This window comes from Helicoverpa zea, chromosome 11, assembly GCF_022581195.2.
Source record: "Helicoverpa zea isolate HzStark_Cry1AcR chromosome 11, ilHelZeax1.1, whole genome shotgun sequence".
NCBI classification, from domain to species: Eukaryota; Metazoa; Arthropoda; class Insecta; order Lepidoptera; family Noctuidae; genus Helicoverpa; species Helicoverpa zea.
The window spans coordinates 11,888,428-11,915,777 of NC_061462.1; the positions used below are offsets into that span (position 1 = coordinate 11,888,428).

Here is a 27,350-nt window from a genome sequence, read left to right on the forward strand (position 1 = left end):
GTACATTATACAAACAGGTGCGCAGACGCAGATCTCGGTAATCGCAGTGCAATATCTCGCAGAGTGCACTATGGCTGCGCGCATCTTAGTCGCGTCTTGCGCGCTTCTCGCGTTCATTCACGTTGCGTGTGCTCAGGTCGGTGTTAAATTATTTTTTAATTTTTTTTTTTGTGTTTTTTGGTGTTTTGTTTTGTTTTGTTTGTGATTTAAGTGGTCGGTAAGAGGATTTATTTTTATTTTTGTTATTAAATAATGGATTAAAAATTTATAAAAAAAAAATGTAATTCTCGGTGATTTGGTTGAATATTTTAGTAAAAGTCGTACGGTTATTTTTATAAACAATGACATATTTATTTAAAAAAGAAATCAAAGATATGTATTTTTCCGTAAACGGTAGTAGTAGGCAATATAAATATTAGGTACTCATCTATCAAAAAAAGCCCTCAAAAATCGGGTAAAAATTAAAATATCTTGAAAAATTACAGAACAAGGTTATCGGAAACAAACATCGAAAACAACTTCTCGTTAAAACTTTGATCTTAGTCGAGATAAAGGTTAATTTAACTGAATAATGAATTTACTACTAAAGGTGTGGTAAGTAACTTCGGTATTTCATAATTTAATGTCAATAATAAATTAGTAATATTTATTATGATTGATAATTTAAATGCAGTATAAACTAGCTTACTATTATAATAGTATGCGATTATAGTGGAAGTAATTATCGACTTAATTGCGTCATGTTTTGTATTTTCTAAACACAAAAACCATATTTTCTTGGTAACATTTTTGAGTTTATAAAAACGTAATTAAGCAAAATATTATTTCGACTGCTGTTTTATAAAAAAGTTGTGTACCTAACCACTGCCAAAAATGTTCAAATGACAGCCGGGACCTACAGTTTGCCGTACCCTCCGAAACACAGTCAATGGTGTCAAACATATACTTAGTACATTCAAACTTAGAAAAGTTGCCTTAGTACTTGTCTGACCTGGAATCGAACCCACACTCATGCTTGAGAGTTTGGTTCTTTTACCCACTAGGCAAAGAATGCAGGTATGCTCTCAAAAGCAACGGTTTCTAATATCAAGTAGTCACTTATCATAACTCTACACCTTGACGTTTGTGCTTACCTTTATGTACCTAAACATTCGCAAAGAATGTGTGGGAATAAGCTCTGACGGTTTTTAATCTGTCAGATAGTAGGCCTTTTTTTGTTGATGGGAAATAAAGAAGTAACACACCATCTTTCATCTTATACCAGGGCAGGGGTTATTTTTTTTTTAATTTTCCGAATAATATATATTAAATTAATATCAACGATAATTATGAAGAGATTTAAATGTTTTAAGAAACGACTGATTATCAAGGCTCGCAAAAAATATATATTACACAATTAATAAGATTTTGAGAAATAAAATTGTAGCAAAATGAATCACATAGGTGCAACAAAAACGCTCTAGTTTCCTCACATTTTATTTCAAGATTTTACTTAAAAATATTCCAATAAAAATACTCTTTCGTTTCCCGTGACTTTTGTGTCCATGGTGACTGTATGTGTGTATGTCCTTTTAATAACTATTGAATAATATAACAAACACCTGTACAAACAAGCTTGATGTTACCTCGGCCATCGATTTAGAGAAAAATGTATGAGTAACAGACATCAGCTGTTTTTGTACTACGCTGTAAATTTTCTGTTTAACTATTGAATTCCAGTTGAAAAGATTATTTAATATTAAAAGAAAATATATAAGGAACTTGATTTATACTTGCATAATGTTATTAGTTAAATCGCTGTGGTGTCGATTAGTTAATATGGAAACATTATTTCCTTCAGATTAAAATTATATGCCAAATGTACCTAATGCTCTTTAAAATTTTAAAATCAAGTTACCTACCTACAACCTTTCTAATTTCTTAAAAATATTAATCACAAAAAACATATTGTATTCTAAGTAGGTAAGCAAACTAAAAAAAATATCTGACATCACGAAAAAAAATCAATTTTATCTTTACCTCACGTAACTGTAAATTACGTAATCGAAAAGCTAAATTAACCAACAACAATAATTAAACTAAACGAAATGACGACAATCCATTGAACGCGTCATCCTATGGTGCATCGCTGACTTTGTGGCCCGACCTTGACAGACAATGCACTCGAATAAACTAATGAAGTATAACTAGAGGATTAACTAATGTATGGTTTATTTGTTGCTAGTTTAATTTGTCATAATGTACAAAACGTTTGGTATAGAGACCAGTGGGTGGGCTTATAAAATACTATTCGTATTTCCGCGGTTACACCTTGTGAACTACTGCCTGTACCAGGGTTAAATATAGTTCCTATTACTAGGAAAAGCTTTTCAACAGTAAAAAAACAAATTCGTTCAGTAATCAGGAAAAAATACTTTAGCTTAATCTAACTTAATGGTAAAATGACGTTGATCCATTGAAAATTCCGGTGTATAGTTGACACCGCAGATGACGTCGCTCGTCATCCTATGGTGCATCGCTGACTTTGTGGCCCGACCTTGTCAGACAATGCACTCGGATCTAATGAAGTATAACTATTGAGTTTAAACTAATCTATATGGTTTTTGTTGCTAGTTTAATTTGTCATAATGCACAATAATATTGGCATAGTGGTTGGATGTCACAACGCACTGGTTCGATTCCTGAACGGAAAATTATTTTCAATACTAATATTAAAATGCTGAAGAATTGGTTTGTTTGGTTGAGCATTAATAGCAGGAACTACGAACTAGTTCTTTTAAAACAATGTTTCAGTGTCAGAAAGATTTTTTTTAAGTTTACTCTATCTGTGGAGATGTGTGGTATCTGTGGAGATCTAAGGGGGAGGCCTATGTTCAGCAGTGAACGTCCTATGGCTGAGATGATGATGATGACTTTTCTGTAGGTGAAAGTCAGTATTTTATGAAGCTTTAATGGAATAAAAACTAACCCTTATAATATACACTTTTATAAATCTTGTGCAAGAAATATATAGGCTATCTTACCTAGCTATTATTTCATACTCAGGAGAAATATCTACTCGTATCAACATTTGTAATACCGAAGAATAACCATCAGCAACGATACAGTCATCTTTCTGATGCACCGTGACTGCAATTTGCTATTGTGCACAAACCTTGTATCTCTTTCATACAATTGCAATAAACTGCACTAGAGTATTTGTTAAGATAACTCTGTTTTACAACAGTAATAAAAATAATTTAATAATTATATTTACAAAAAACAATACAGTACACCTTCTTCTTACAAAACTAGGCTAAATACCATGTTCCCGTGATTTTACAAGAAAAGTAAGAACTAACTTTTAAATTATATAGGTATTAAATGCATTTTGAAACTAAAGTTAACAAAAGAAGAGACACTAGCCGCCGTCAGCGGTTTCACCCAATATCAGGTTGCTCGGGTAATTGGGTTGACAACGTCAGATATGCAGTGGCTCCTTGTAAAACACTGATACTCAGCTGCATCTGGTTAGACTGGAAGCCAACCTCAACATTGTTTGGAAATGGTTTGTAAGATGATGATACCGTTATGATGATACTTTCGAACACTGAAATATTTTTTTAATCGAACGAGTCGAGACAATCAGAGATTTCAGCTTTATACTATTAGTATAATAATAGATTGTTGTTCTTCAATGTTGTATCTCAATTAATTATCACTATCATAATGAATCAAGATCTGACTAACATTAACATAGTAAAGTCATGACCCAAATAGTTGGAATTCCTGAAATATTTTCAGTGGGGTCGCTTATCTAACGCACACTGAAGATAATGAGACCTTGAAGATTCTACTATTATGTCTAGGAAATATACGTAGATAATATAATAAGGATATGGTTATTTATGTATGGGTATAGGCAGAACTAGAAGTTAGTAAAAGTAACTTAAAATCTCATAGACGGATTTTAAGTGGCGTTAAGTCCGCCCTTGTACAGAATGTGCAAAAGTATTAAATAAAAACCGGCCAAGTGCGAGTCGGACTCGTGCACGAAGGGTTCCGTAAATTACAGTTAAATCAACCTATCTCAAAAACTATAAGAGATACTTTGATCAAACCAAAAATCGTTGAAAGAGTTAATTAGCATGCATCACCTCTATTTTTTTTATAATTTTATACCCCGTAGTTATAAAAATAGAGGGGGGGGGGACATACTTTTTACGACTTTGAGAGCTGATATCTCAAAAACCGTTCACTTTAAGAAAAATGTTTTTTAGAAAACTTTATATCATTTTAAAAGACCTTTCCATTGATACCCCACACGGGTATGTACATCGAAAAAAAAAATTTCATCCCTCAGTTACATGTATGGGGGGCCCCACCCCCAATTCTTTTTTTTACTATTTAGTGTCATATTTTTGTAGCGGTTCATACAACACATATTCCCATCAAATTTCATCACTGTAGTACTTATAGTTTCCGAGTAAATCGGCTGTGACAGACGGACAGACGGACAGACGGACATGACGAAACTATAAGGGTTCCGTTTTTGCCATTTTGGCTACGGAACCCTAAAAAAGAAGTAAATTAGCCGTTTCACCCGCGGCTTCACCCGTGTTCCGTGAGAACTTCTGCTCGTATCGGGTTAAAATATAGCCTATGTTACTCGGGAAGAGTGTAGTGAGAGTGAGTGTAGTGAGTCGTGGTGGCCTAGTGGGCAAAGAACCAACCTCTCGAGTATGAGGGCGCGGGTTCGATTCCAGGTCAGGCAAGTACCAATGCAACTTTTCTAAGTTTGTATGTACTTTCTAAGTATATCTTAGACACCAATGACTGTGTTTCGGATGGCACGTTAAACTGTAGGTCCCGGCTGTCATTGAACATCCTTGGCAGTCGTTACGGGTAGTCAGAAGCCAGTAAGTCTGACACCAGTCTAACCAAGGGGTATCGGGTTGCCCGGGTAACTGGGTTGAGGAGGTCAGATAGGCAGTCGCTTCTTGTAAAGCACTGGTACTCAGCTGAATCCGGTTAGACTGGAAGCCGACCCCAACATAGTTTGGGAAAAGGCTCGGAGGATGATGTTACTCGGGAAGAGTGTAGCTTTCCAACATCCAGAGAATTTGCAAATCGGTGCAGTAGTTTCGGAGCTTTAGTGCACGAACAAACAAACAAAAAAGTGTCTCCCCGTTTATTATATAAGTAAAGATTTTCAAGACGTTACCTTATTTAACAATATATACAATTTCTCTGGAAAAACAAAAATAACAAATTAACATAAAGTAATGAAATATTTCATACCTCAGCGGGGAGGCCTATTATTGTATTACTGTGGGAACATAATGAGCTGATTTTACAGTTCTTCAATTTCAGCATTTTTGTCTAATATTGCTGTGCTGTTATAAATGTGATCCAATAGTAATTAGATAGCTAGGCCACCTACCTGATAATATCTTTTAGGGGAACCCCCGCTCTCTTGCAAAAACTAAATTAAATTAATATGAGGAAAAAAGGGAAAATAAGATGAATTGACGTAATTAGCAAATTCTCTACGTGCCCAGAGTTCGATAACATTAACAATAAAAAAATCGTTCAAGTTGTTCTTTATATTAGTTCAAAACATTGTAATTATAATAATTTTGTTTAGTTTTAGGGAAGTAAATGTGACAATAGTTTTAAACCTGTAAATAATATGTAAGTACATACCTGTAATTATTACTCGTATAACAAAATTTGAAATAAAAAACAGTTGAAAACAACATAATATCAAACAAATTGAGAACCTCTTTCTTTCTGGTATGTCGGTTAAAATAAAACTTTCTGTCATCTGACTACCCCTAACGACTGTCAAAGATGTAAATAAGACAGCCTGGATCCACGAATTAATCGTACCTTCCGAAATACAGAGAAACTCGCAATGATAAGGTCACCCATCCATAGACCGACCGCACCAAGTGTTGCTTAACCATAAGATTAATCAACCCGTGCTGTAAAAAAATATTATAGCGAGTGTCATCCAGTTTAAATTACCTATTAATGTTATACAAAACGTAAGCAACGCCACGGGTAACAACTATTATCATAATTATCTACTTACCTTATCCTTCAGTAGCTGAAAACAAACTAGCGTAACACGACCAAAATACTACAGTTTACACAAAAGATAAACTAAGTATGTATATTAGTTAGTTAGACGATATTACTTAACAAATCCTTGGAGATATACAAACAAACAAAATACACAATCAACTGATGTTGATAGTGTAACAAACTAAAATATTTACGTATATACAGATAGTTACTGTTACAGCCTTATTATCGTCCCACTGCTGGGCTGCGGCCTCCTCTCACATGGAGAAGGATTGAGCATTAATCATCACGCTTGCTCAATGCGGGTTGGTCTGAAATGACCAACCCGCATTGAGCTATAGTCCAGGTTTGTTCAATATTTTCCTTCACCTTTTTATCAGTCATTGGTGTCTAAGATTTACTTAGAAAGTACATACAAACTTAGAAAAGTTGAATATTATTGTAAGTATGCAGATAGTATACAAGCTATTTTCCGTGGTTTCGCTCGCATCCCGAGGGAACTGTTTTCCGCACTTATATAAAAAGTACCTGGCGTCAGACCTCAATCACATGATCACATGCCCGTCATTGATATACCCTGAACTAAATGTGAACGTTATTTTATTAATTTGATTCAAGCTAAGTTTTGGCATGAAAGCGGGACAAACCAGACATACACACAGAAAGACAGAACTACCTATACTTTAGCATTTATACGTAATATGACAAGTAATTTTCCGCGGTTTCACCCACCCCACCAATTGTTCGAGCAAGCGAAGAAAAAGTCGCATAAAAGTCTTCCTCAATAAATGAACTATCTATTACTGAAACAATTAAAATGTACTTCTACAACATTCAAACAAGAACATCGAAATACTGAAAATAACAAAGTTGCAGTCATAACAATGATTTGCATTACTAAGCATGCATATTGCATATTTTAAATATGAATCATATTTCAGAAACGGTGTTGTAGAGATAAGAGAAAGAATTTATTACATTCGTACGCGAAAGACGTAACCCATCTTTATTGACAGTCGGGTAATTACAGTAGGTAACTTTCATTTTCATTTTTCATTTCATTGTTTCATTCATGGACTTACACTTTATAGTAGACCCTCTATTTCAGCCGGTTTCACTCGTATCTTAAAGGATTTACTTCCCGTACATGGACAAAATATCCAATCCAGATTCCTACTCACAAATAAAGAGACTCTCTAATTTACATGCACTAATATAAACTTACTAAAGTACTCGTACTCGTACTTACTAAAGTACTCTAATTTATATGCACTAAACTAAAGACGAAATCTTTTTTTGTTTCCTGGTTTGTACACTTAAAGGCCAAATGAGCCGATTTGTAAAAATAGTACTGTTGGAAAGCCAAGCTATTCCTAAGTTACATAAATTATATTTCATCCCTGTACCTACGTGCAGACGGGACGCGGGTGAAACCGCGGGAAAACTGCTACAACTTTATATTTTGTCCGGCTACGGAAAGAAGTTTCCCACTGAAACAGCTATAAATAACAAACAGACATTACAGTTATCACATCGTTCAAGGTGCATCACTACGATGACGTCATTGCATCGTCACACAATGCAGTCTTCATGCCAATTGCCATTCACTGCACACCGCTTGACAGATACTGATATAATATTTGTTTTGCTGTCTGCACTCAAATAAGTGGCACTTGAAAACTATTGACGGACTTTACATTCGTTATGTTGGAGTTATTTCCGTGTAAAAGCGGGTTCATTGGTTAAGGTTATGTTTTGGCTTGCCACGGTCGGTCTTTGGATGGGTGACCGTTACTTTTACATCTAGACATTTCTGTATATCTTTGACCCTATAATTTTGGTTTTGGGTGCCATTATTTGCCTAGCATTTTTCGAACTCTCTGGGGTCGGCTTTCAGACTCACCAGAGCATAGATAGCTGAGTACCATTGCTTTACATGAAGCGACTCCCTATCAGACCGCATCAACTGGTTAGACTGGTTGTCTGACCTTCTGGCTTCTGACTACCCGTTACCACTGTACAAATGACATCTAGGAAACACGAATTTAACTGACGAAGTAGATAATATTCGATGTTATCCCATGACAAAAAAAAACTTAAATGGGTAAATACACTTCCAAGAATTATTGCTGAGTAGGAGTACCATAGTGATTGGGAATTATGTTATTGGCGTGTTTCCAGTCTACAGTGCTAGGTCAAAGATCTATGTAAATGCATCACATGCAGATGGTAGTTGAAATTACGTTTTGTTGTATAATTTTAAAGTCTATAGGTATAGCGTAGTGATAAATATTAATCGATGTATATATTTGGGTATGTCCGTCTATAAATAGAAAATATATACTAGTATTAATTTTGATTGGAACTACGGAGATAAGATAGATTTTTTTGGACACATGAAACTGCTCTCTATCTAGCTAGCATATTATTTAAAGTGGCAACTATCACTAGCCCAATGTTTTAAAAGTTCTTAACTAAAGCAGTCCCGAACAATCAAAAGCCCGTTAAAACTAATTTGTCCACTGAAAATCATCCAAGCCTTTTAACAACTATGTTAGGGTTGGCTTCCAGTCTAACCGAATGCTGAGTACCTACCAGTGTTTTACAAGGAGCGACTGCCTATTTGTTACCCGGGCATCCCTAATACCCCTTGATAAGACTTTCTGGCTTCAGACTACCCGTAAAGACAGCCAAAGAAGTACAAACGCCAGTCCGGAAAACGTCCAGAAAAACGTGCCTTCCAAAACACAGATTTGCTCATTACCAACAAGATGGTTACCCACGGCCACTGAAAATCTGAAAATCAGCTATTCAAACTGAAACAGTGACGTGCATTCAGTACAGTCAATACTAACAGCCGTGTTTAATGGTTTCCTTTGTGACATCATAATTTCGCCATAAGATTTTTATAGCGACCTTAGTTTCGCGAGGCGAGGTCAGGTGAAGGTCTGAACTGAAAATATGCTAGATATTTAGTATATTATGAGGAATTTAATGTAGCTTGTGGAATTTCATGTCGATTTGAGAATACGTTGTTACTGCGGGTTGTTCGAAAGAGATACCGCGGCCCTGGTACACAAAAGGCCTATGACGGAACACGACGGTTTTTAGTCAGTAAGAGTCTTCTGACACTCCCTCTCCGCTGCTAACCTACAGCGGGAGGGGTCATTTGATGTTTTTTGACGTCGTTAAAAAAAAAAAAAAAAAACAAAAAAAAAATTCGTTGTTACCGTGAAAATGTGATGGCATGACAAAAAAGTTTCACGATTGTTAAGTATTACTTATCCAGTTTTGTTTTATTTAATTAGTTTAAATGAGTCAGCGGGATTGTAGTAGTTACTGCCGCCTTTCACACGAAGGGCTTAAGAAGGAACATGATGGGTTTTAGTCAGTATGAGTCTGAACTCCCTCACGCTGCACCCATACTACTTGCGACTTTTAAAAGACAGATAAGAATCTGAGTAAGGTGTGAAGATACCAAGCAACGTGTCTTTGTAAACAAAAGCATATTGTACATACATTCAGTAAAGAAATAAAATACCTATACATATTATTATGTATGTAAAAAGTCGTGGTGGCCTAGTGGGTAAAGGACCAACCTCTCAAGTAAGAGGGCGCGGGTTCGATCCCAGGTCAGGCAAGTACCAACGCAACTTTTCTAAATTTGTATGTACTTTCTAAGTATATCTTAGACACCACTGACTGTGTTTCGGATGGCACGTTAAACTGTAGGTCCCGGCTGTCATTGAACATCCTTGGCAGTCGTTACGGGTAGTCAGGAGCCAGTAAGTCTGACACCAGTCTAACCAAGGGGTATCGGGTTGCCCGGGTAACTGGGTTGAGGAGGTCAGATAGGCAGTCGCTTCTTGTAAAGCACTGGTACTCAGCTGAATCCGGTTAGACTGGAAGCCGACTCCAACATGATTGGGAAAAGGCTCGGAGGAGGAGGACATATTATTATGTATGGCTGAATCGGCAACCTTACTCCAGTTCATAATATATACAGGGTTACTGGTAAGTAGACCGCATCCTTTCAGGAGGTGATAGTATAGGTCAATACGGACAAATTTGACCCTGGGATACACTGGGCAAAAGTTAACCCGTTTCGAGATAATCGAATTTCAAGATCAGTCGTCTAGGTACACGTATTAATTTTCATTATTAGTCAAAAGTCTCGTTTTTGTGGATTTTTGTGTGTTTTTGGATAGAAGATGAATCATTTCATAATAACAAACCATAAAACTGTACAAATTACAGAGGAAATTATAGCGAACAGCAATTACTTTTTTAGTAGATATTTTCTCAAAAATATTACTCTTCATTTTTTTGTGCAGAATACTTAAAAAACATCTACATTTATCTAGCTATCCAAAAAGCCACAAAACACACAAAAATCCGCAAAAACGAGACTTTTAACTAGTAATAAAAATGTATACGTGTACCTAGACGACTTGTAAAGAAAAGATCTTAAAATTCGATTATCTTGAAACGGGTTAACTTTTGCCCAGTATATCCCAGGGTCAAATTTGTTCGTATTGACCTATACTATCACCTCCTGAAAGGATGCGGTCTACTTACCAGTAACCCTGTATATTCATAATTGTATATTATGAATATGTTCATAACGATATTATCGTTAGTATAATATTATGTTTGTGTTTGTTTGATGTTCAAACTGAGTGCTTTGTTTTACGAGTTTGTTCTCAATTTCATTTTAAATTCATACAAGTAGAGAATATCGCCAATAAAGTGGATTGGCTTTATTCTCTATTGGTATGAATTCATCAACGCTTATTGTCTTTGAAGAGCCAGATTTTTGCTTATTAAATTATCTTGTATTAAGGATAACAAGAGAGCAGTTAAAACTATAGACACGTTTCTAGCAGATATATTAATTAAATAAAATTGAAAACGGAAAAGCCTTCGTAGCCTTCGTAGATAATGTATTCAATATTCATCGTCGAATTATTAAAGTAATAGCTCCACTGCTTCGCTTAATGTAACAAAAAACTCATTCCCATCAAAACAAAAATAAAACAGCTTACTAAACAAATTATGTAACAATAATGAATAGAACTTAAACTTACTGACAACCGTATCAGCGTAATGCTAAACCGGTGAACTGTAGAAGTGGTAGGTATGACTCTTGAGCATACGTCATTAGGCGGATCACGCACTCACAACGAACAAAATAAAACACAAGCATCCATAATCTTACTTTTAGTAACTAATTCAAGTATTTTCTAAGTTGTCCAAACCAAACAGATAGACATGTATTGCAACAAACTCCCCGTTTGTTGTGCCACTTCGTCTTCCCAACAAAAACAAGTGGATTTTATGAACTGCTGTTTTGACGTTCAAAAAATACAGATTTTCAGTCTAATTTGATATTTTCTAAGCGCTATAATACCTACTATAAAAAAATATAATGGCAAAAGTACTTAGAAAGTCAGTATTTAAAATCTGTTCATAACAGGAATGTTATTTTGCATAATACAAAACTTAAAATCTACTTTTTGCCGTTAAATTTATTTCTGACTTTAATTCTGCAAGGTTTGTTTCTGAGAATAAAGAAGAATAATTGCTTTGAAATAAGCTGATAAATCAGCACGTTTCGAACGTAAAATGACAAAAGAAACCGTCCAAAACGCCCACCCTTGTACATATAAACAACATTATGTAAACAAATTACTGTATTGTTGTTAATATCGAGAAAAACTAAGAGCACACTGCAAACTTTAAGTCTTCCGATAGTTTGTTTCGGCTCATAAACCAGCATGAAGATGAATGGTAGTACGCGCATTACAAAGATCAGGTATTTAGCCGGTATCAGACTGACTGAAACCTTTGGTAGGAATCAAGATTTTCTTTTAAAAAATTGGCCGACTGTTTAGTCTGCAGTGTGTTAAATATTAGTGTGGGATCCGCCTTATTGTATAACAATGAAGAGCTGACAACTTTATACTGCAGTTAAAGTTAGCCATAAAGAAACATATGTGCTGTGTATAATAATATAATACTTATTGCCTTTGTTGATATATTGTTCTATACTTTGTTGCTTAGGACGGAAATATAGCATGACGTCACTTGCCATAGATATTTCACTTACCATATACCGTCAGTGAGATGAATATGGTCTTCAACTATTCATTTGCTTACTGCGATATTGACTATACTTAGTTAAATGAAGCAGAAAAAATTTCTTCGTCTTCAAAACGAGGTACCTATCAAAAGTTTAGATGATTGCAGTTTATTTATAACAAATATATACAAACTTGTAAATAAGTTAAGTCTATAAAAAAATTATTTACCTACATTAAAACTAAAACGCTTTTTATATATTTAGACAACGGCAAAGTAACAAGCACAGTAAATAGGTGCATTAGATTGTAAATTAAATTGATTTTTCGAAAATAAAAACGGTGACATAAAAAGCTCACCAGCAATTTGGTATGAAAACAAAAAAAGAAAGAATAATGCAGGATCAAAAACATATCATAGAAAGTAGTGGTAGTCACTTATTGAAAAGCAGTGGTACTCAGCTACATCCGGTTAGACTGGAAGCCGACCCCAACATAGTTGGAAAAAGGCTCGGAGGATGATGATGAGAACATAACATAGAAATGTAGTAATCCCAAAAGAATTTCGACTATTTCGCGTACCTGGAGTTTATTTTTGACCTTGAAACTGAACTAAAAGTTCGCTTAGTGATCATTTAATTACTCCGACTGAGATATTTAGGCAAAGAAGTCGTTAAAGTAAAAATAACACATTTTTCGAGGCTGGCAATAAAAGTTTTTGCAACACTTTGTTTTGATGTTTTATTTATAAATATAAACTTAGAAATTAACACTAGCTTTTCGTTTGTTTTAACATAATTATGCTTAGATCACGTCTGAAAAGATATACAACAATATTTTTCAGATTGTCTAAAGTGATGTTCCAATGTTAAGAGTTCTATTTCAAATATTATTAGATTCGACCTTATTTTGTAACACATTCAAGATAACACGCTATTTTTTACAGTTTTCGGCATCATAACTTGAACCACAAAAAATCTTAAATCATTGAAAATTCCGTTCACACTTAGGTCCATTTTCACAGACAAAGAAAGTGTCCGTTTTTTAGGGTTCCGCACCCAAAGGGTAAAACGGGACCCTAATGTTTTCGCTCCTCTGTCCGTCCGTCCGTCCGTCTGTCACAAGGCTGTATCTCATGAACCGTCATAAGTAGTTAAAGAGTTGACATTTTCACAGATGATGTATTTCTGTTGCCGCTATAACAACAAATACTGAAAACTAGAATATGTACAATAAATATTTTGGGGGGCTCCCATACAACAAACGTAATTTTTTGCTCATTTTCTAAATAATGGTACGGAGCCCTTCGTGTGCGATTCCGACTCGCACTTGCCCAGTTTTCTTAAAACAACTGCTTACTTTGGCCGTATTTTTAAGAAAAAAGTCGACATATTTGACTACATGACTATGTTGCTGCATGAGTTTCGGATTTTTGATATCACCTAAAATCCAACCATTTAATTGAACAGATTCATAAAGTTCAATTTTAAATTCCAGGACATTGCAGTGCAAGTCTACCATCAACCGACCCAGGCCCGACAGGCTCTCGTGAACAGCTACATCGACGTCACCACACAGCTGAACTCGGTGAAGAGTCAGGTGGAACACCTGTATATAGACTTCGCTTCGAGAATGACCAACAATATGAACTCGGTCATCAAGAATATTACCAACTGTGTTGAGAGCACTAGGAGGAATTGTCATTGGGATTATTGTCATGTAAGTACACCTACATAGTACTTAATTTTGCAAAACTTGCTGCTTTGTAAAACTTTCATAAAGCAGCCCGGAGCCTCGAAGTTGGTGTATTGGGGAGCACGTAAATGTCGGTCCTGCGCCTGATCTCTTTCCGGTCGTGTCGGATTGCCGTCCCATCGAGTTATAAGAGTGAAGGAATAGTGAGTGCATCTGCGTCTGCACAAATTGATTGTGACAAATGTTCAAGACAAAGTTCTTAGTAAGCAACATTAGTTCCCAAAAACCATAACATCTATTTTTAGAGTACTAACACTAGGTATATTATTCCGTTCTGCCCACATACCGTCAATTCCTTGCCAATTGATATCATACCCAAAAACAGTGATGATTAACCGTATTCCTGTAATAATAGTTTACAATAATAAACGCCAGAAATCTCTGAATACTTTCCCAAAATACTACTTGACGTGATCATGTGCAGCATGGTGCATGGAGAAATGCATGTGCATCATAACATTAGGGGGAAAATATTTGAAGTACATAGTTGCAATGGTGATTCAGTAGGGCTGGCAGTTACAATCGATATTGGTGTTTATAACTCAATTTATTGTCATGTAATCAATTTATAAATTGAGGTTTTGATTGATAGTTCTATAAAATAATTAAAATAGGGGTTTTTTATTAGTTAAAAATGTTTGGGATGGTTTTCACTTGTTCAAATCTGCCTTGATTTACAAGCCTGTGTCAATGCTCAAGTCTTTTGAGCTAAAGTAGGTACTGTAGCTAAAAAAATAAAGTAAGTAAAATATCTAACGAATAAAACCTTACAAATGAAAAAGTTTCTAACTACGTTACAGTACCTACTTTACTTAGTTATAAATAGTAAGAAAGTTAGGTAATCAAAGCAAGCGATTGATTCCGTATCCGGATGGGGCAATTCTTTCTAATTGATGTTTGTCCGGGGTCTTACAACATGTTACTTTAATTATTTTTACCTTTGATAAAACATAGCCTGTGTCACCCTTAGTCTTCAAAAAAATGTAAGAATCATTCACCTTGGTTGAGTAATTTCGGAGCCTTTTCAAAGAAAGTAACGAAAAAAATCTCAATATAACTGTTACAGCCTTTTTATCGTCCCACTGATGGGCACAAGCCTTTTCTCACATGGAGAAGGATCGAGCATTAATCATAACGCTTGCTCAATGCGGGTTGGTGATTTCAGACTTAATAGTCTAGGTTTCCTCACGTTTATATCAGCCTTCACCTATTTATATCAGCCATTGGTGCCTAAGATATACTTAGAATGTCTCATTATAACAGTAAGTGTAAATTACTTGATATTGATTTATTGATATGATGATATTTTCAAAAATAACTCGCGTATCTATTACAATATAAAAGCTTTATAACAGCCCTAGTGCACACAGATGGGAGTGCAATTGATGCGAGTAATGCACAGCGCATGCCTACACGTTGGAATGCAGCCTAGTTGTGCACCGCGGGATTTGGCAATACATTGATGTTGTTGATAAAGGATTGCGATTTATCCTTTGTTTTATCATTTTATTTTTTAGGAAACTGTTTCTAAAGTATGCCGTTTAATGGTGATTTAAATCATTCAAACGTTTGGTTTAAGCTACTTACTTATATTTAGCACTTAGTTGAATTTTTATTCAGTTTTATGAACCTGGCTGTAAAAATAGTGACGATGGCTGAATGAATTATCTTTACTAGCTGATTAACAAAAGAGATTGTAAAGAGTTTTGTAAATAGATTATTTAAAAACTTTTTTATATAATATTATTTCGAGATTAGTGCACGTATTTTTAAACAATCGGGACCTATTAAATTATGTTTAGGTCGGTGCAATTCCTAAAAACTAAGAAAAGGTAAAGGAAAAGGTAGGTAGGGTAGTACTTAGGTACGTTAAACTAAAAATAAAATTTCAAAAAAATACTAATTTATCCACTTTGCCTGATCTGAGAATTGAAGTATAGTATATAATCTAGATCCATATGCTTATCGCAATAGCATTTTACCTCTGAAAGCCATAATAAATACGGCATAGTAATATTATTACCTATGTCCCTGTAGCCGCTAGCCAAAAGCCATCACTCAAATACCTGCGTGATTCAATCTTGGCCGTATAAAACTATGCCGGAAGCACATAAAATTTATTAAATTATATAACTACTTCGGTTACAACTATTTATTCATAATTATCCCGATTTCAGCGATATTATTACTACGCTTATATCCTTGGTCTTAATCTTACTCTTAATCGTCATACTAGCAAATGTCGCATAATGGGTTAAAAACCATGTAGGTTTCATTCAACAACTGCAACTTTTCTAAGTTTGTATTTACTTTCTTAACATGTCATGGACACCAATGACTGTGTTTTGGAAGGCATCGAAGAGAGTCCCGACTGTCATTTGAACATTTTTGACAGTCAGTCATTGTCCAAGATATACTTAGAAAATAAATACAAACTTAGAAAAATTGCATTATATGCATGACCTGGAATCGAACACACATTCATATTTGAGAGGTCAGTTCTTTACCCACTCATTTTATTTCGTGCGATGGCAGACTGCTCAGTTGTACCAATAAAATATTTATAACCGTAACTAATGTTAAACATATTGTCATCATAACTACATAAGTAGATTAGTCCAGGTTTAACCTTGTTTTTAATGAACCAATAGTTTAATGATGCACGCGTTGTAATGACTTACACGTGGGTTTTCAGAGCTCTGCCAAGGTAGGAAATGAGATAATCAGGCGTTTGTTTACCGATGATCTATGACAGGATGTTGTATAGACTAAAGAGTATTCCTATATCCTACAACATGTCTTGAAATATTTCGCTTTTTTTGTTATATTTGTGGGAAATCATCAAATGACCTTTCCCGCTTTGCGTGCAGCGTGAGGCAGTGTCAGACTCTTACTGACTAAAACCCACCATGTTCCTTCTTAAGGTCTTTAAGTATGTGCGAGGGCCGCGGTAACTCTTTCGAATAATCCCGTAGCCCAAGATACAATCCCTTTGTATTTAGAACATTTTTCTTGATAAGTAGATTAATGGACGCCAAAGACTGTGGTTATTTACTTTATGATGGACGCGAAATACTGCAATATGTACTTTCAAACCTACTGAAAATGCTCATCGTTGATCGAGGTTAGGCCTTTAAGAAAAAAAAGTATAAACTATTGAACCTAACGTTTTTTTATAGTAAATTAAGAAAAGTTTTAACCGGATTCATTATTTACTTATACTCAATACTTTTTAACATTCTATTATCTATTTTAGTGCAAAATCCGATCACTACAAAAGGCCAAGTTTGTATTTGAAATTATAGCTTCTGTATGTCAATACGTTGATTTAAGAATAATCATTGTGTTAACACATCGTAAAACTATGGCGCTAACAATATCTCACGTGTGTTTAGAATTTCACACCTACTACGCTAATGTATCGATATAGGAATCATACACACATACATAAAGCATATGTACTTACCTAGATAATACAGACAGACTAAATATTACGAGTCTTTTTGAACCCGGCATATTTTGCAAAACTATTTCACAAACAATGATAAAGACTCTACTGTCGTCTCGAATGCCACATCAATCTTCGCACAAAATTTTATCTGAATCGGTTAAGCCGATTTAACGTGAGTGCTGAAAAAAATAAACAGTATCTGCGTACTAGATTGATAAATGGAAATAGTTTTATTTCGATGCAGGAAGAGATTCCCGTGGGAACTCATACCGCGGAACCAGGTAGCAACACCATATTTGAAAAGCTTAGAAACAAAAGGAACCTCTGAATTTACTTGATCACACAAACAAAACTATCTCTAAATTCTCCTAGTATAGTCTTTTTACCTCTCATACCTCATACCTCTTAAACCTCATACGTAAAATACCAGTGCCTAAAATACCAGTAAACAAACTAAGTTTATACTTAGGTATTCTCACACGCATAAATTACCACAGATCATTGCACGATGATTCGTGCTAATAAATCAGTCTTTCATTATAAAAATCATGACCACTTTGTATCTACATACACATGTAGATATAATTATGTGTAATCTCCACGTCAATCGCGTCAGAACACAAGTTATGCCGTTTGACCGACTGCCAAAGAGTACGACGTGATGTTAGGGTAACCAAACTATTTGTTTTTAGTCCCTGTCATAAACGTAAATATGTAAATACCTAAATTATTAACTAATTTATTAGAAAAACACGGTTACGGGTTGCCAGAAGCCGGTTAACGTGACGACCAGTCTTACCGAGGGGTATTGGGTTGCCCGGGTTGAAGAGGTCAGATAGTCAGTCGCTCCTTGTAAAACATTGGTACTCAGCTGCATTCTGTTAAACTGAAAGCCGACCCCAACATAGGTTGGAAAAGGCTAGGCAGATGATGATAAGCAAGGATCATATTAACTTACATAATTTGAAATAATACAATGTTCCATTATCTCAAGTACGGCTTAACTTGAAGTTCCTTTCTAAGTACGTGGAATGCAGGAAATGTAAAATATAAGCCTCCACCCAGCTATCATTGGTTTTACGTTGTCAAAGTATATTTTATATTATATTTGTCATTAAAATAGTTGTATACTTGGCGCCATGATATCAATAAACCCTTAAATTCCATGATAGTGCCACTTTGTAATGTTTATACATTATTCTATGATAGTTAAAATAGACATAAATAACATTAACCATCTTAGAATATAATTTTGGCTAGCAATTGCGTTTTGTCCGAATCCTTACTAATATTATATGTGAAAGTCTGTGGCTCTTTTACACCAGAACAAAAACTAATTTAAATGAAAGATATTCTAGAGCCGGAGAAAGGAAGGAAGACACTTTTTTTCCGGGTGCGGGATTAGTTCCCTCGGGACGTGTTCGAAACGAAGGGCAACAGTTAGTATTGTACATGGTATCTTTTCTAACTTTTAGTTTAGTTACCGCTCCTAAATTAGAAGTGTTATATAAAAGGGGTAATATACATACATATTTAATACCTTTTCATAGAATTCTCAATTTCGATAAAATAACTTATACAACAACCATAATCTCACGATTTAAAAGTTATCATAGTATCAACGTGTCTCTACCCTTTCGTCAACTTGTACTCTACAGATTATTACCCTGCCTAAAGTATTCGTTCAATCCTAGATACCGCAGTTTTATCTCGCAAATCGCCTTTCTTGTAATTAAGTCAGTCTGCATTTGCATCCGAATTTGCAATTCTTGCATTCCTGTTCATCCAGTTTGCCTGACATTCCAGAGGTTGCTATCCTTAGATGGCCAGGATCTATTTTCTATCAGAACCGGTCCAGCAATAATTAAGAGCTGGTTGCTAAGTTTTACATAAATGACAAATATATTGTCGCTTGAACTTTATAACCTTGGGGTAACCACGGTTTTTTGCTCTTAAAATAGTTTTTTTTAAATTTATCAGTATAGTATATCAGTATAATATTGCCAAGGATGTTCAATGACAGCCGGGCCTACAGTTTAACGTGTCCCACGAAGTACGGTCGTTGGTGCCCAAGATGTACGTAGAAAGTGCATACAAACTTACATTGGTACTTGCTTAACCTGGTTTCGAACAAACACTCATACTTGAGGGGTTGGTTCTTTACCCACTAGGCCACCGCGACTTCTTCAAGAATATGTCTTAATATGTTCAAAGAAACCGCTGTTTACATGTATTTTAATCCCGATTGATGTTAATTGCATACTTAATTGATTACATATTGATAAGAGAATGTTTCTTCCTGTTGTCGAGGTAAGGTTATCAGTTGCATTATCGATAAATTGATTATTATGATTGTAGGAAACCGCGTGCAAGTGCACTTTACTTTTTGAAGTACCTACTTAACTGTAGCTACATTGTTGCCAAGTGTTACCAAAATCCATCAAGCAGTTTACACGTGAAACAATATAGACATAGACAGGACAGAATAGACATATTCAGATCTAGATAGACCTACATCCTACTATCCTACTTCCTACTAATATTATAAATGTGAAAGTTTGTGAGAATGTATAGATGTATGTTTGTTATTCTTTCACGCAAAAACGGCTGGACCGATTTGGTTAAGATTTGGTATGTAGATAGGTGATACCTCGGATAAACACATAGGCACTTTTTTAACAACACAGCATGCGGGCGAAGCCAAACTTTCGCATCGATATAATTAAATTTATTATTCGTAAAATGTCCTTACAGAAATGCAAACGATGGTAACATTACTCGGATATGAGATAATGCAGCTTGAGTGCAATTCCTTGACAGTGCACTCCGTTCAAGGGTGCATGAGTAATTGGTGCAACATTGCATAATAGTGCACCTCACCTGCCAATGGATAAGTACTGAGAATCGGTTTTAGGAAATCGTCATTATTTTTGGATTCTGATTAATGCTGATGGTGCAGACCTGATTTAGTTGCCTCGGGTCTAAATAGAATATAAGGTGTGACGTTGTCTTTAGGGATTTATAAAATCTACTTCTTCTGTTAGGTACCTACGTATATTCCTTGTTTTTTCTTTCTCATTTCATCATATACCTATTTTGAGGAAATTTTGAATTATATAAGTCCTAAACATTATTTAAAAAAATGAGCTATAATATTAACATTTAAGTTTGCAATATAGGTTCATGAATGATATTTGTTCCTAAGAGGTAAATCAGATGTGAAGCGGTATAATATTTTATTAATTCTTACGTATTTGAATGATCACACGATAAATGTTTCACCTCTAAGTCTTCTTTATTGCATACGAAATTCTTTGGCAAAGTAATGCGTTTAATTATTTATTTGTTTTACAAATATAGATCAAAGGAAAACTAAAATAGTTTCACGTCATGATGCCTACATTGAAAAATAACTGTTGCTACTTCTGCCAGCGATTTCACCCGCTTTCCGTGGTCCCAAAGTTACATATAGCTGGAAAGCTTCTAACATTTGCTATACTTAGATATATTCATAAATGTATTACACAAAATGCGGAAAACCCCGTCTTTAAATAATATTAATAATTATCAGTAACTTATAGTTATCGGCACGGATATTGAGCCCTGACCTTCACCTGCGCAGAAGCGATTTATTGGTTAATTGCCTTATGTGTACAGTGCGCAAAGCGATCCCCACTCTTCCGCCGAGAGCTCAATATCCGTGCCGATAACTATATCAGCCATTTCCTGGGTAAAGTGATTCACATCTCGTGAACTTAATACGAATACTTTTGATGTCGAAATGGTTGGCTCTCATTGGTGGAGACCTAAGTACAGCAAAGGACGACAGGTGATAACAAAGAAGTGCTTACCTATAATAAACAGAAACACATTTAGCAGAATTATTATACTTTAGATATTAGTATAGATACAGGTTTCTCAGCCTAATTAGAAGCCATAAAATAAATCCACAAAGTCACGCCGCCCACAACTGCATTCTTCAATTAACTGCAGTTTATTCATAAAAATGCACACCACGTTCTTTGTTATTATACCTACACTGCAATTGATATTAATTATTATATCTATTTATTACTAGTTGTTTTCTGCGGTTTCACTCGTGTACCGTGACCTGCACTCAATAGATTATTATTACGTTCTTTCTCATCTCCCTTCCAATCCAAATTCCATCTTCTATGGTATAGGTAGACATTTACATTCAAAGATTGACCAAATAAAACTTCCAAAAGACCACTGCGATGCGTTATTATTTCCATTTCCCAATTAATTGTCTAGCTAAGTAGTAAAATAATATTAAAGGTCAGAATACGTAAATGTACCTACCTATGTACTACAAATATTTTAAGAAATATACATTACCTGCATAATCTTGTCTGTCTGACTATAACCAGGAACGCCCTTGATGCACTCACACACACACACAAACACATCAGGTTAAAACTATAGTTCGGCCATTCAGAGAATGCGTTCCTGACACGTCGCGATTGAACTGACGACGTAATAACATTCATTGATTATTGATATAATAATGTTGTTTTAATGCTCCTCAATTGTTAAAACGGTAAACAACCAGCAAAAATATTTTTATCGTAACTGCAACGCCATTGCAAAGTTACGTCGTCAGTTCAATCGCGACGTGTCAGGAACGCATTCTCTGAATGGCCGAACTATAACCAGATTCTCTCCCTTAGCACAGATTATCGTGTAACCTTAACTGTCTCTCACTATTTGAATCGATTTACATTTGAATTTGATGATACAAATATGGACGACACAAATCAAAAAATCACAAAGAGCTATCACGATATGCCATCTTTTTTAATAGCGTCCGCACTAAAGACTCCAAAAATATTGAACCAAGTATGGTAGTTGAAAAGAGGTGGTAACTACACCCAACTGGCAACTACTTACTTGATTTTTTGATGGGAAATCATCAAATGACCCCTCCCGCTGTGGGTTAGCAGCGTGAGGGAGTGTCAGACTCCTACCTACTGACTAAAATACGTCATGTTCCTTCGTAGGCCTTTTATGTACCATGGCCGCGGTAACTCCACCACCTGAAGCAGACGAAACTGCGGGAAGCATTCTAGTGATGATTTCCGTTTATCGAATTTTCAATTTCTGATAGAACAGTGACATTAAATTATCAATTAATGACTTGTCTACAACTAAATATAATTTACACTCATGTTTACACTACATTCATAACAATGTCATGTTGCCAATCCATTTGCAAGCCTTGGCAGTAACAGCTTCATGCACCACAAGCCAGATATTTGATATTTTATATGACAGCGAGTGTAATGTGTTAGTGAATGAGATTTGTGCATCTGCGTGAACTTTTTAACCAACTTCAAAAAAGGATGTTCTCAATTCGACTACTAAATCTATTCCTTGTTTAATTTACTTTAGGTGCTAAAGTACTATTTACCTGTAATTTCTTTTTTTATCTTACGTGTGCTGTGGATATTTTAAAGTCTTTTCATCGTTTTAGCGGCTGCTAAAAGCTACTTTTTCTTCAAGCACATTTTTTTTGAGATGCAGATGAAACTAGCAGGCACTAGCTAATATTGAATAAGTATTGTACTATGGCGTTTTCATTTAGAAGCTCTAAATAAATAAATAGTTATGAAAAAGTTAACACACCAATGCGATTAGGTACACAAAAATCGTGCCATTCATTTCTTTATAACATAAAATCTAGACGGCCTAATGTTGTATTCAAAAAATAAAAATAACACAACAGGAAGAATATAAATAAAATTAATACAGGAATATATTGTGGATGCGCCCGTGTCAATCAGCGAACAAACCTTGGCAATGAGACGAGAGCGGTGTGGCCTTACAATAAGCGTTTGCGTATTGTTTTTCATTAATTAGGCGTTTCCTCCGATTACATGCTAAAGTGGGAGAATTACATTACAAGGGATCAGGATTATTCATGAATTATTAATCTACATGTAGGTGTCTCATACTACATATCTCATCGTGGTTCTCATTATATTATAATGGTAAAGAATTTATTTGTTTGCTTGCTTGAAGGCGTTTGCTTAATGCCAAAAACCATTGGTCCATTTGCAAAACTCTTTCTAAGAAATTGCATCACGCACCTGCTTGAAAAGAGTCTATAGTTTTCTTCTGAAATTGGGCACATAGCCCAGATAAAACTCTAAAAAAAAATATGTAATCGAACTATACGTTTATGAGGTAAGTGCGTAGATACAAACCAAATTTTCAGGTTTTAAAATTATATTTACAGCAACTTATATTAGGTACAAACAAACAAAAACGGCAAAACCCGCTAACCTTATAGCCTTAGTAATTAGATGACCACGTCATTACGTATTACAGTTACGTCTAATAGTTTAATTTGGGCTACCGTTCACCCACAATACTGTAGCTCGATATATTTAGCACGTCAACATGTCTACTGAGGCTAAAATTACTTCTATACGTCGAAGATGTAGTAAACCAATTTATTATTATACCTTGAAATTGTTTATAGATAAAATGCTGCATAATGTTGTTTGGTTAACATAATATACCGTAATATCTTTCACAGGAAATTTCATTATTTATATGTTTAAAGAGTCATATTTTTGTGTACATACTTGCTTAATAAAATAAATCATACAAATACCTCTTAAATACGATATAAGAAAGAAGCAACAAAGCCTACACTAATCAAAGGAAAATACATTTTAATTTAAAATAATCATAAATATAATTCAATCAGACGGAGCACTTTTGCTGAAAGCGTATAAAAACATTAACTTAGCCATTATATTCAACCAAATTAAACCTTTTTCCAGACTCCAGATAACCAGTGCTGGGTGAAGTTCGATTACCATCTGCAGAAAATTGCGCACGATGGCAGGAAGAAAGCAGAGGAAAGCGCCGAGATTCACACGAAATATCTTAAGGGGTACATGGTGGTGGCCAGAATTCACCTCGATAGGGTAAGGCTTATAGAAATTATAATAAGTAATCTCGATCTTCAAAGTTTAAGTCAAAAAGTAGGCTTATATAATTACCTTAAAAACGCTCCTTTTCACCCCTTAATAAATGTTCTTCATCATCCTCCTGCCCTTATCCCAATTTTATTAGGAACTGGCGCAGCAAGTTTTCTTCTTCCATACTCTTCTATCTGCTGTCATCTCACGAGTAACTTTCTTTCTAGCTATATGGACTTTCACACAATCCTTCATCGTTTCTTTGATGCTTCGTATCGTTTATACCCAAAACCTTCAGACCATGACTTTCATTCCTCGGCATCACATGCCCATACCATGATAGGTGGTTTCCACGCCGCTTCTCTGTTACCACTTCCTAGGCTCCTAGTGCTCATCATAATCTCTCCAGCCTTTACCAACTATGTTGGGCCAGCATCCAGTCTGAATGTTTTGTGAGTACAAGGAGCGACTGCCTATCTGACCACCTCAATCCAGTTACCGTGTCCTAGTGTTATGGCTGAAAAGAAGTACCTAACGGTGATGAACAAACTTCTTAGCAACACAGCTGTGTATTATATCTAATTAGCCATCAGTCATTATTAACCTTTTTAGTGCCCTTAGGCACAAGGCCTCTTCTTGCTGAGAAAAGACACGTGTGGTTATTAAATAGCAAAGTAGATTTCCGGGGTTTCACACGGATCTTGAAGGAACTAAGTACTTCCCGTACCCAAATAAAATAGCCTATGACACTCCCAAGTACTTACTTATAAACTTTCTCTCGTTAAAATGTTCTTTCGAAAATGGCTTTGTAGATCCGCAGTTACCCCCTACTGGCCAACATGTCACAAACAAATTAAAAAATATACAATCTTATGTTGTGTAGCTAACATACAAATTCATGGAAACCGTATGCATATAAATAAATCTAGCTGCATACTGCATACTTACATGTTTGCAATAACTCCTGTGGAATGACATCTGCAAGCACAAATAACTCCGATGAAAAATACACAATCATGGTGTTCCGCAAAGGTGTGTATTGCGGAAATTGACTAGGTATTAAAAAAAATATTAAAATAGTTGCCAGCAACATAGGAATATGTATTTTACTATAATGCATTTTTTATGCAATTGATATGAACACCGTTTTTATGCAATTGGTCTAAAAAGTATAAATAAAAATAAGGGTGGGTCCCACCATGTAAATCACCGATTTGTAGCGATTTTACGACTGCAATCGTAGTTACATGGTTTATCCCGACCTAAGTTTGTAGATGTATATTTTTCTTATAAACTAACACGTATTGTTTAGTCTACAAATTAATTAAATACCTTTTTTAATACTCTTTACAGACTGCAGGCTGCTTGAGGAGGTACGACAGATTTCTAAGGGGCTGCAGGCTGTCTTGTCAGGTAAGAAAGATATTGTATGTTTCGAAAACAAGGCTTAAGAAAACACTTAAACGGTTTTTTTTTAAACTTACAACTGCCTTTCAACAGCGGTTTCGCCTGCGTGGGAACATCGAGGATCCGAATAAAAAAGTAATTTAAGTTTAGCCTTCCTCGATAAATGGGCTATCCAACACTGCAAGAGTAACAAAGGATTGTCAAATCCATGCTTGAAATAACATAAGCAAACCAACTCACTGTTAAAAATTTTCCTCTAAATTGTTCACAGGAAACAGCCAGAGTAAGTCGTTTTCACCGCATCGCTCTAGAGAAAATTCGCCGAGTTCGAAACGATCTGCCTTTTACGAGGCGAGCTTACCACGACCTTCTCTGTCGATCCCGCCAAGAGCTGAGGCAGTTCGAAAGGTACGCCTCGATACAGACGAGGCGAGCCATTGAGGAGATGAGATCCTGTGTAGATGTGAGACGCTAAGGTTTTTGGTGAGGTCGAAAGTTGTTTAAAGGTCTTAAAATTTTTGTAAAATTCTTATAAGTGTAATTTTGTACCTCTGAAGTTAGATATTTGACGCCTCGCACATGTGCGGCAGTGTTTCTTTGTTTCTTTAGTGACTCCCGTCGATTTGTCGAGATGACTGGAAGATACGTTTCCTATAGATGTTTTATTTCACAAAATGCATGAACCATGCTTGTGTGTGTGAGAATGGCTTCTGAGCTTACACACATACAGAGACAATAAGCATTACACATATAAGCATGGCTCACTTATTGTCGTGAAATTAAAACATCGATTTCCTTTTTACCCATAGATTTTTAACCACTTTCGACTTAAATCAAAACTAATAGAATTTATATGTGTCATACTAGTTAATTTAATAGTGAAAATTAATTCGTATACCTGTGAGTTTAATGAGATTGATAATTAAAGTTCTGTGACTATAGTATTAACTTCTTAGTTAATATATTATTAAAATATTAGGAAAAATACTTTAAGTATGGTATTTTTTATGGTCCCAGAATTAGTGTGAAAATGGTGATATATTCAGCATTAAATAGATTATACAAGGTATAGTTTTAAATTGCCTAGCTAATCGTTCCACACTGCAAACTTTTAGTCGGCCGATAGTTTGTTTGGGCTCATAAATCAGTATGAAGATGAATGTTACGCACATTACAAAGATCAGGTAGATATTTAGCCAGTAATAAGCAGGTATCAGACCAACTGACAACTTTGATTGGAATGAAGATATTAAAAAATCAGATCAAATTGTCGGCCGACTGTTTAGTTTACAGTGCGCTGGTACTCTTAAGCTATTACGGAATTTATTTGACATAAATATTGAATTGATCCAACATTATATATCCACAAAATTGATAGAAATCTTTACTTTAATCAGCTTATATACCGACCTACTTATTGTTTTTATTAAGAAATAAAAAAGTAGACGCAGAATGTGAAATCCAAAAATATACATAGGTACCTAGTAAGTATTTATGTTTAGATAAGTATATGACTTAAAATTGTAAAATTAGATTAAAAAATTAAAATTGTAAAAAGATAATTGTGATTAGGTGATGTCAATAATTGGACTCTATGACATTTTTATTGTGTTTTGAAAATATTGCGATGGTCCG

At 35.2% G+C, this 27,350-nt stretch overlaps 1 protein-coding gene across 1 annotated transcript; it reads left to right on the forward strand.

Annotated features, from left to right (window-relative positions):
* Positions 1-27,286, forward strand: LOC124634609. The gene is made up of 5 exons (XM_047170251.1): positions 1-136; positions 13,647-13,868; positions 24,168-24,314; positions 25,662-25,721; positions 25,987-27,286. Exons 1-5 carry the CDS (start codon positions 71-73, stop codon positions 26,188-26,190), a joined length of 699 nt encoding a protein of 232 aa, XP_047026207.1. The 5' UTR covers positions 1-70; the 3' UTR covers positions 26,191-27,286.
* Positions 27,287-27,350: the final 64 nt, after the last annotated feature.

Excerpts from the sequence above, each read along its gene's own strand:
- LOC124634609 (XM_047170251.1), top strand. The coding sequence starts at position 71 with ATGGCTGCGCGCATCTTAGTCGCGTCTTGCGCGCTTCTCGCGTTCATT. Across the intron at positions 137-13,646 it reads TTCACGTTGCGTGTGCTCAG|GACATTGCAGTGCAAGTCTA; the intron begins GTCGGTGTTAAA and ends TTTAAATTCCAG. Across the intron at positions 13,869-24,167 it reads GTCATTGGGATTATTGTCAT|ACTCCAGATAACCAGTGCTG; the intron begins GTAAGTACACCT and ends ACCTTTTTCCAG.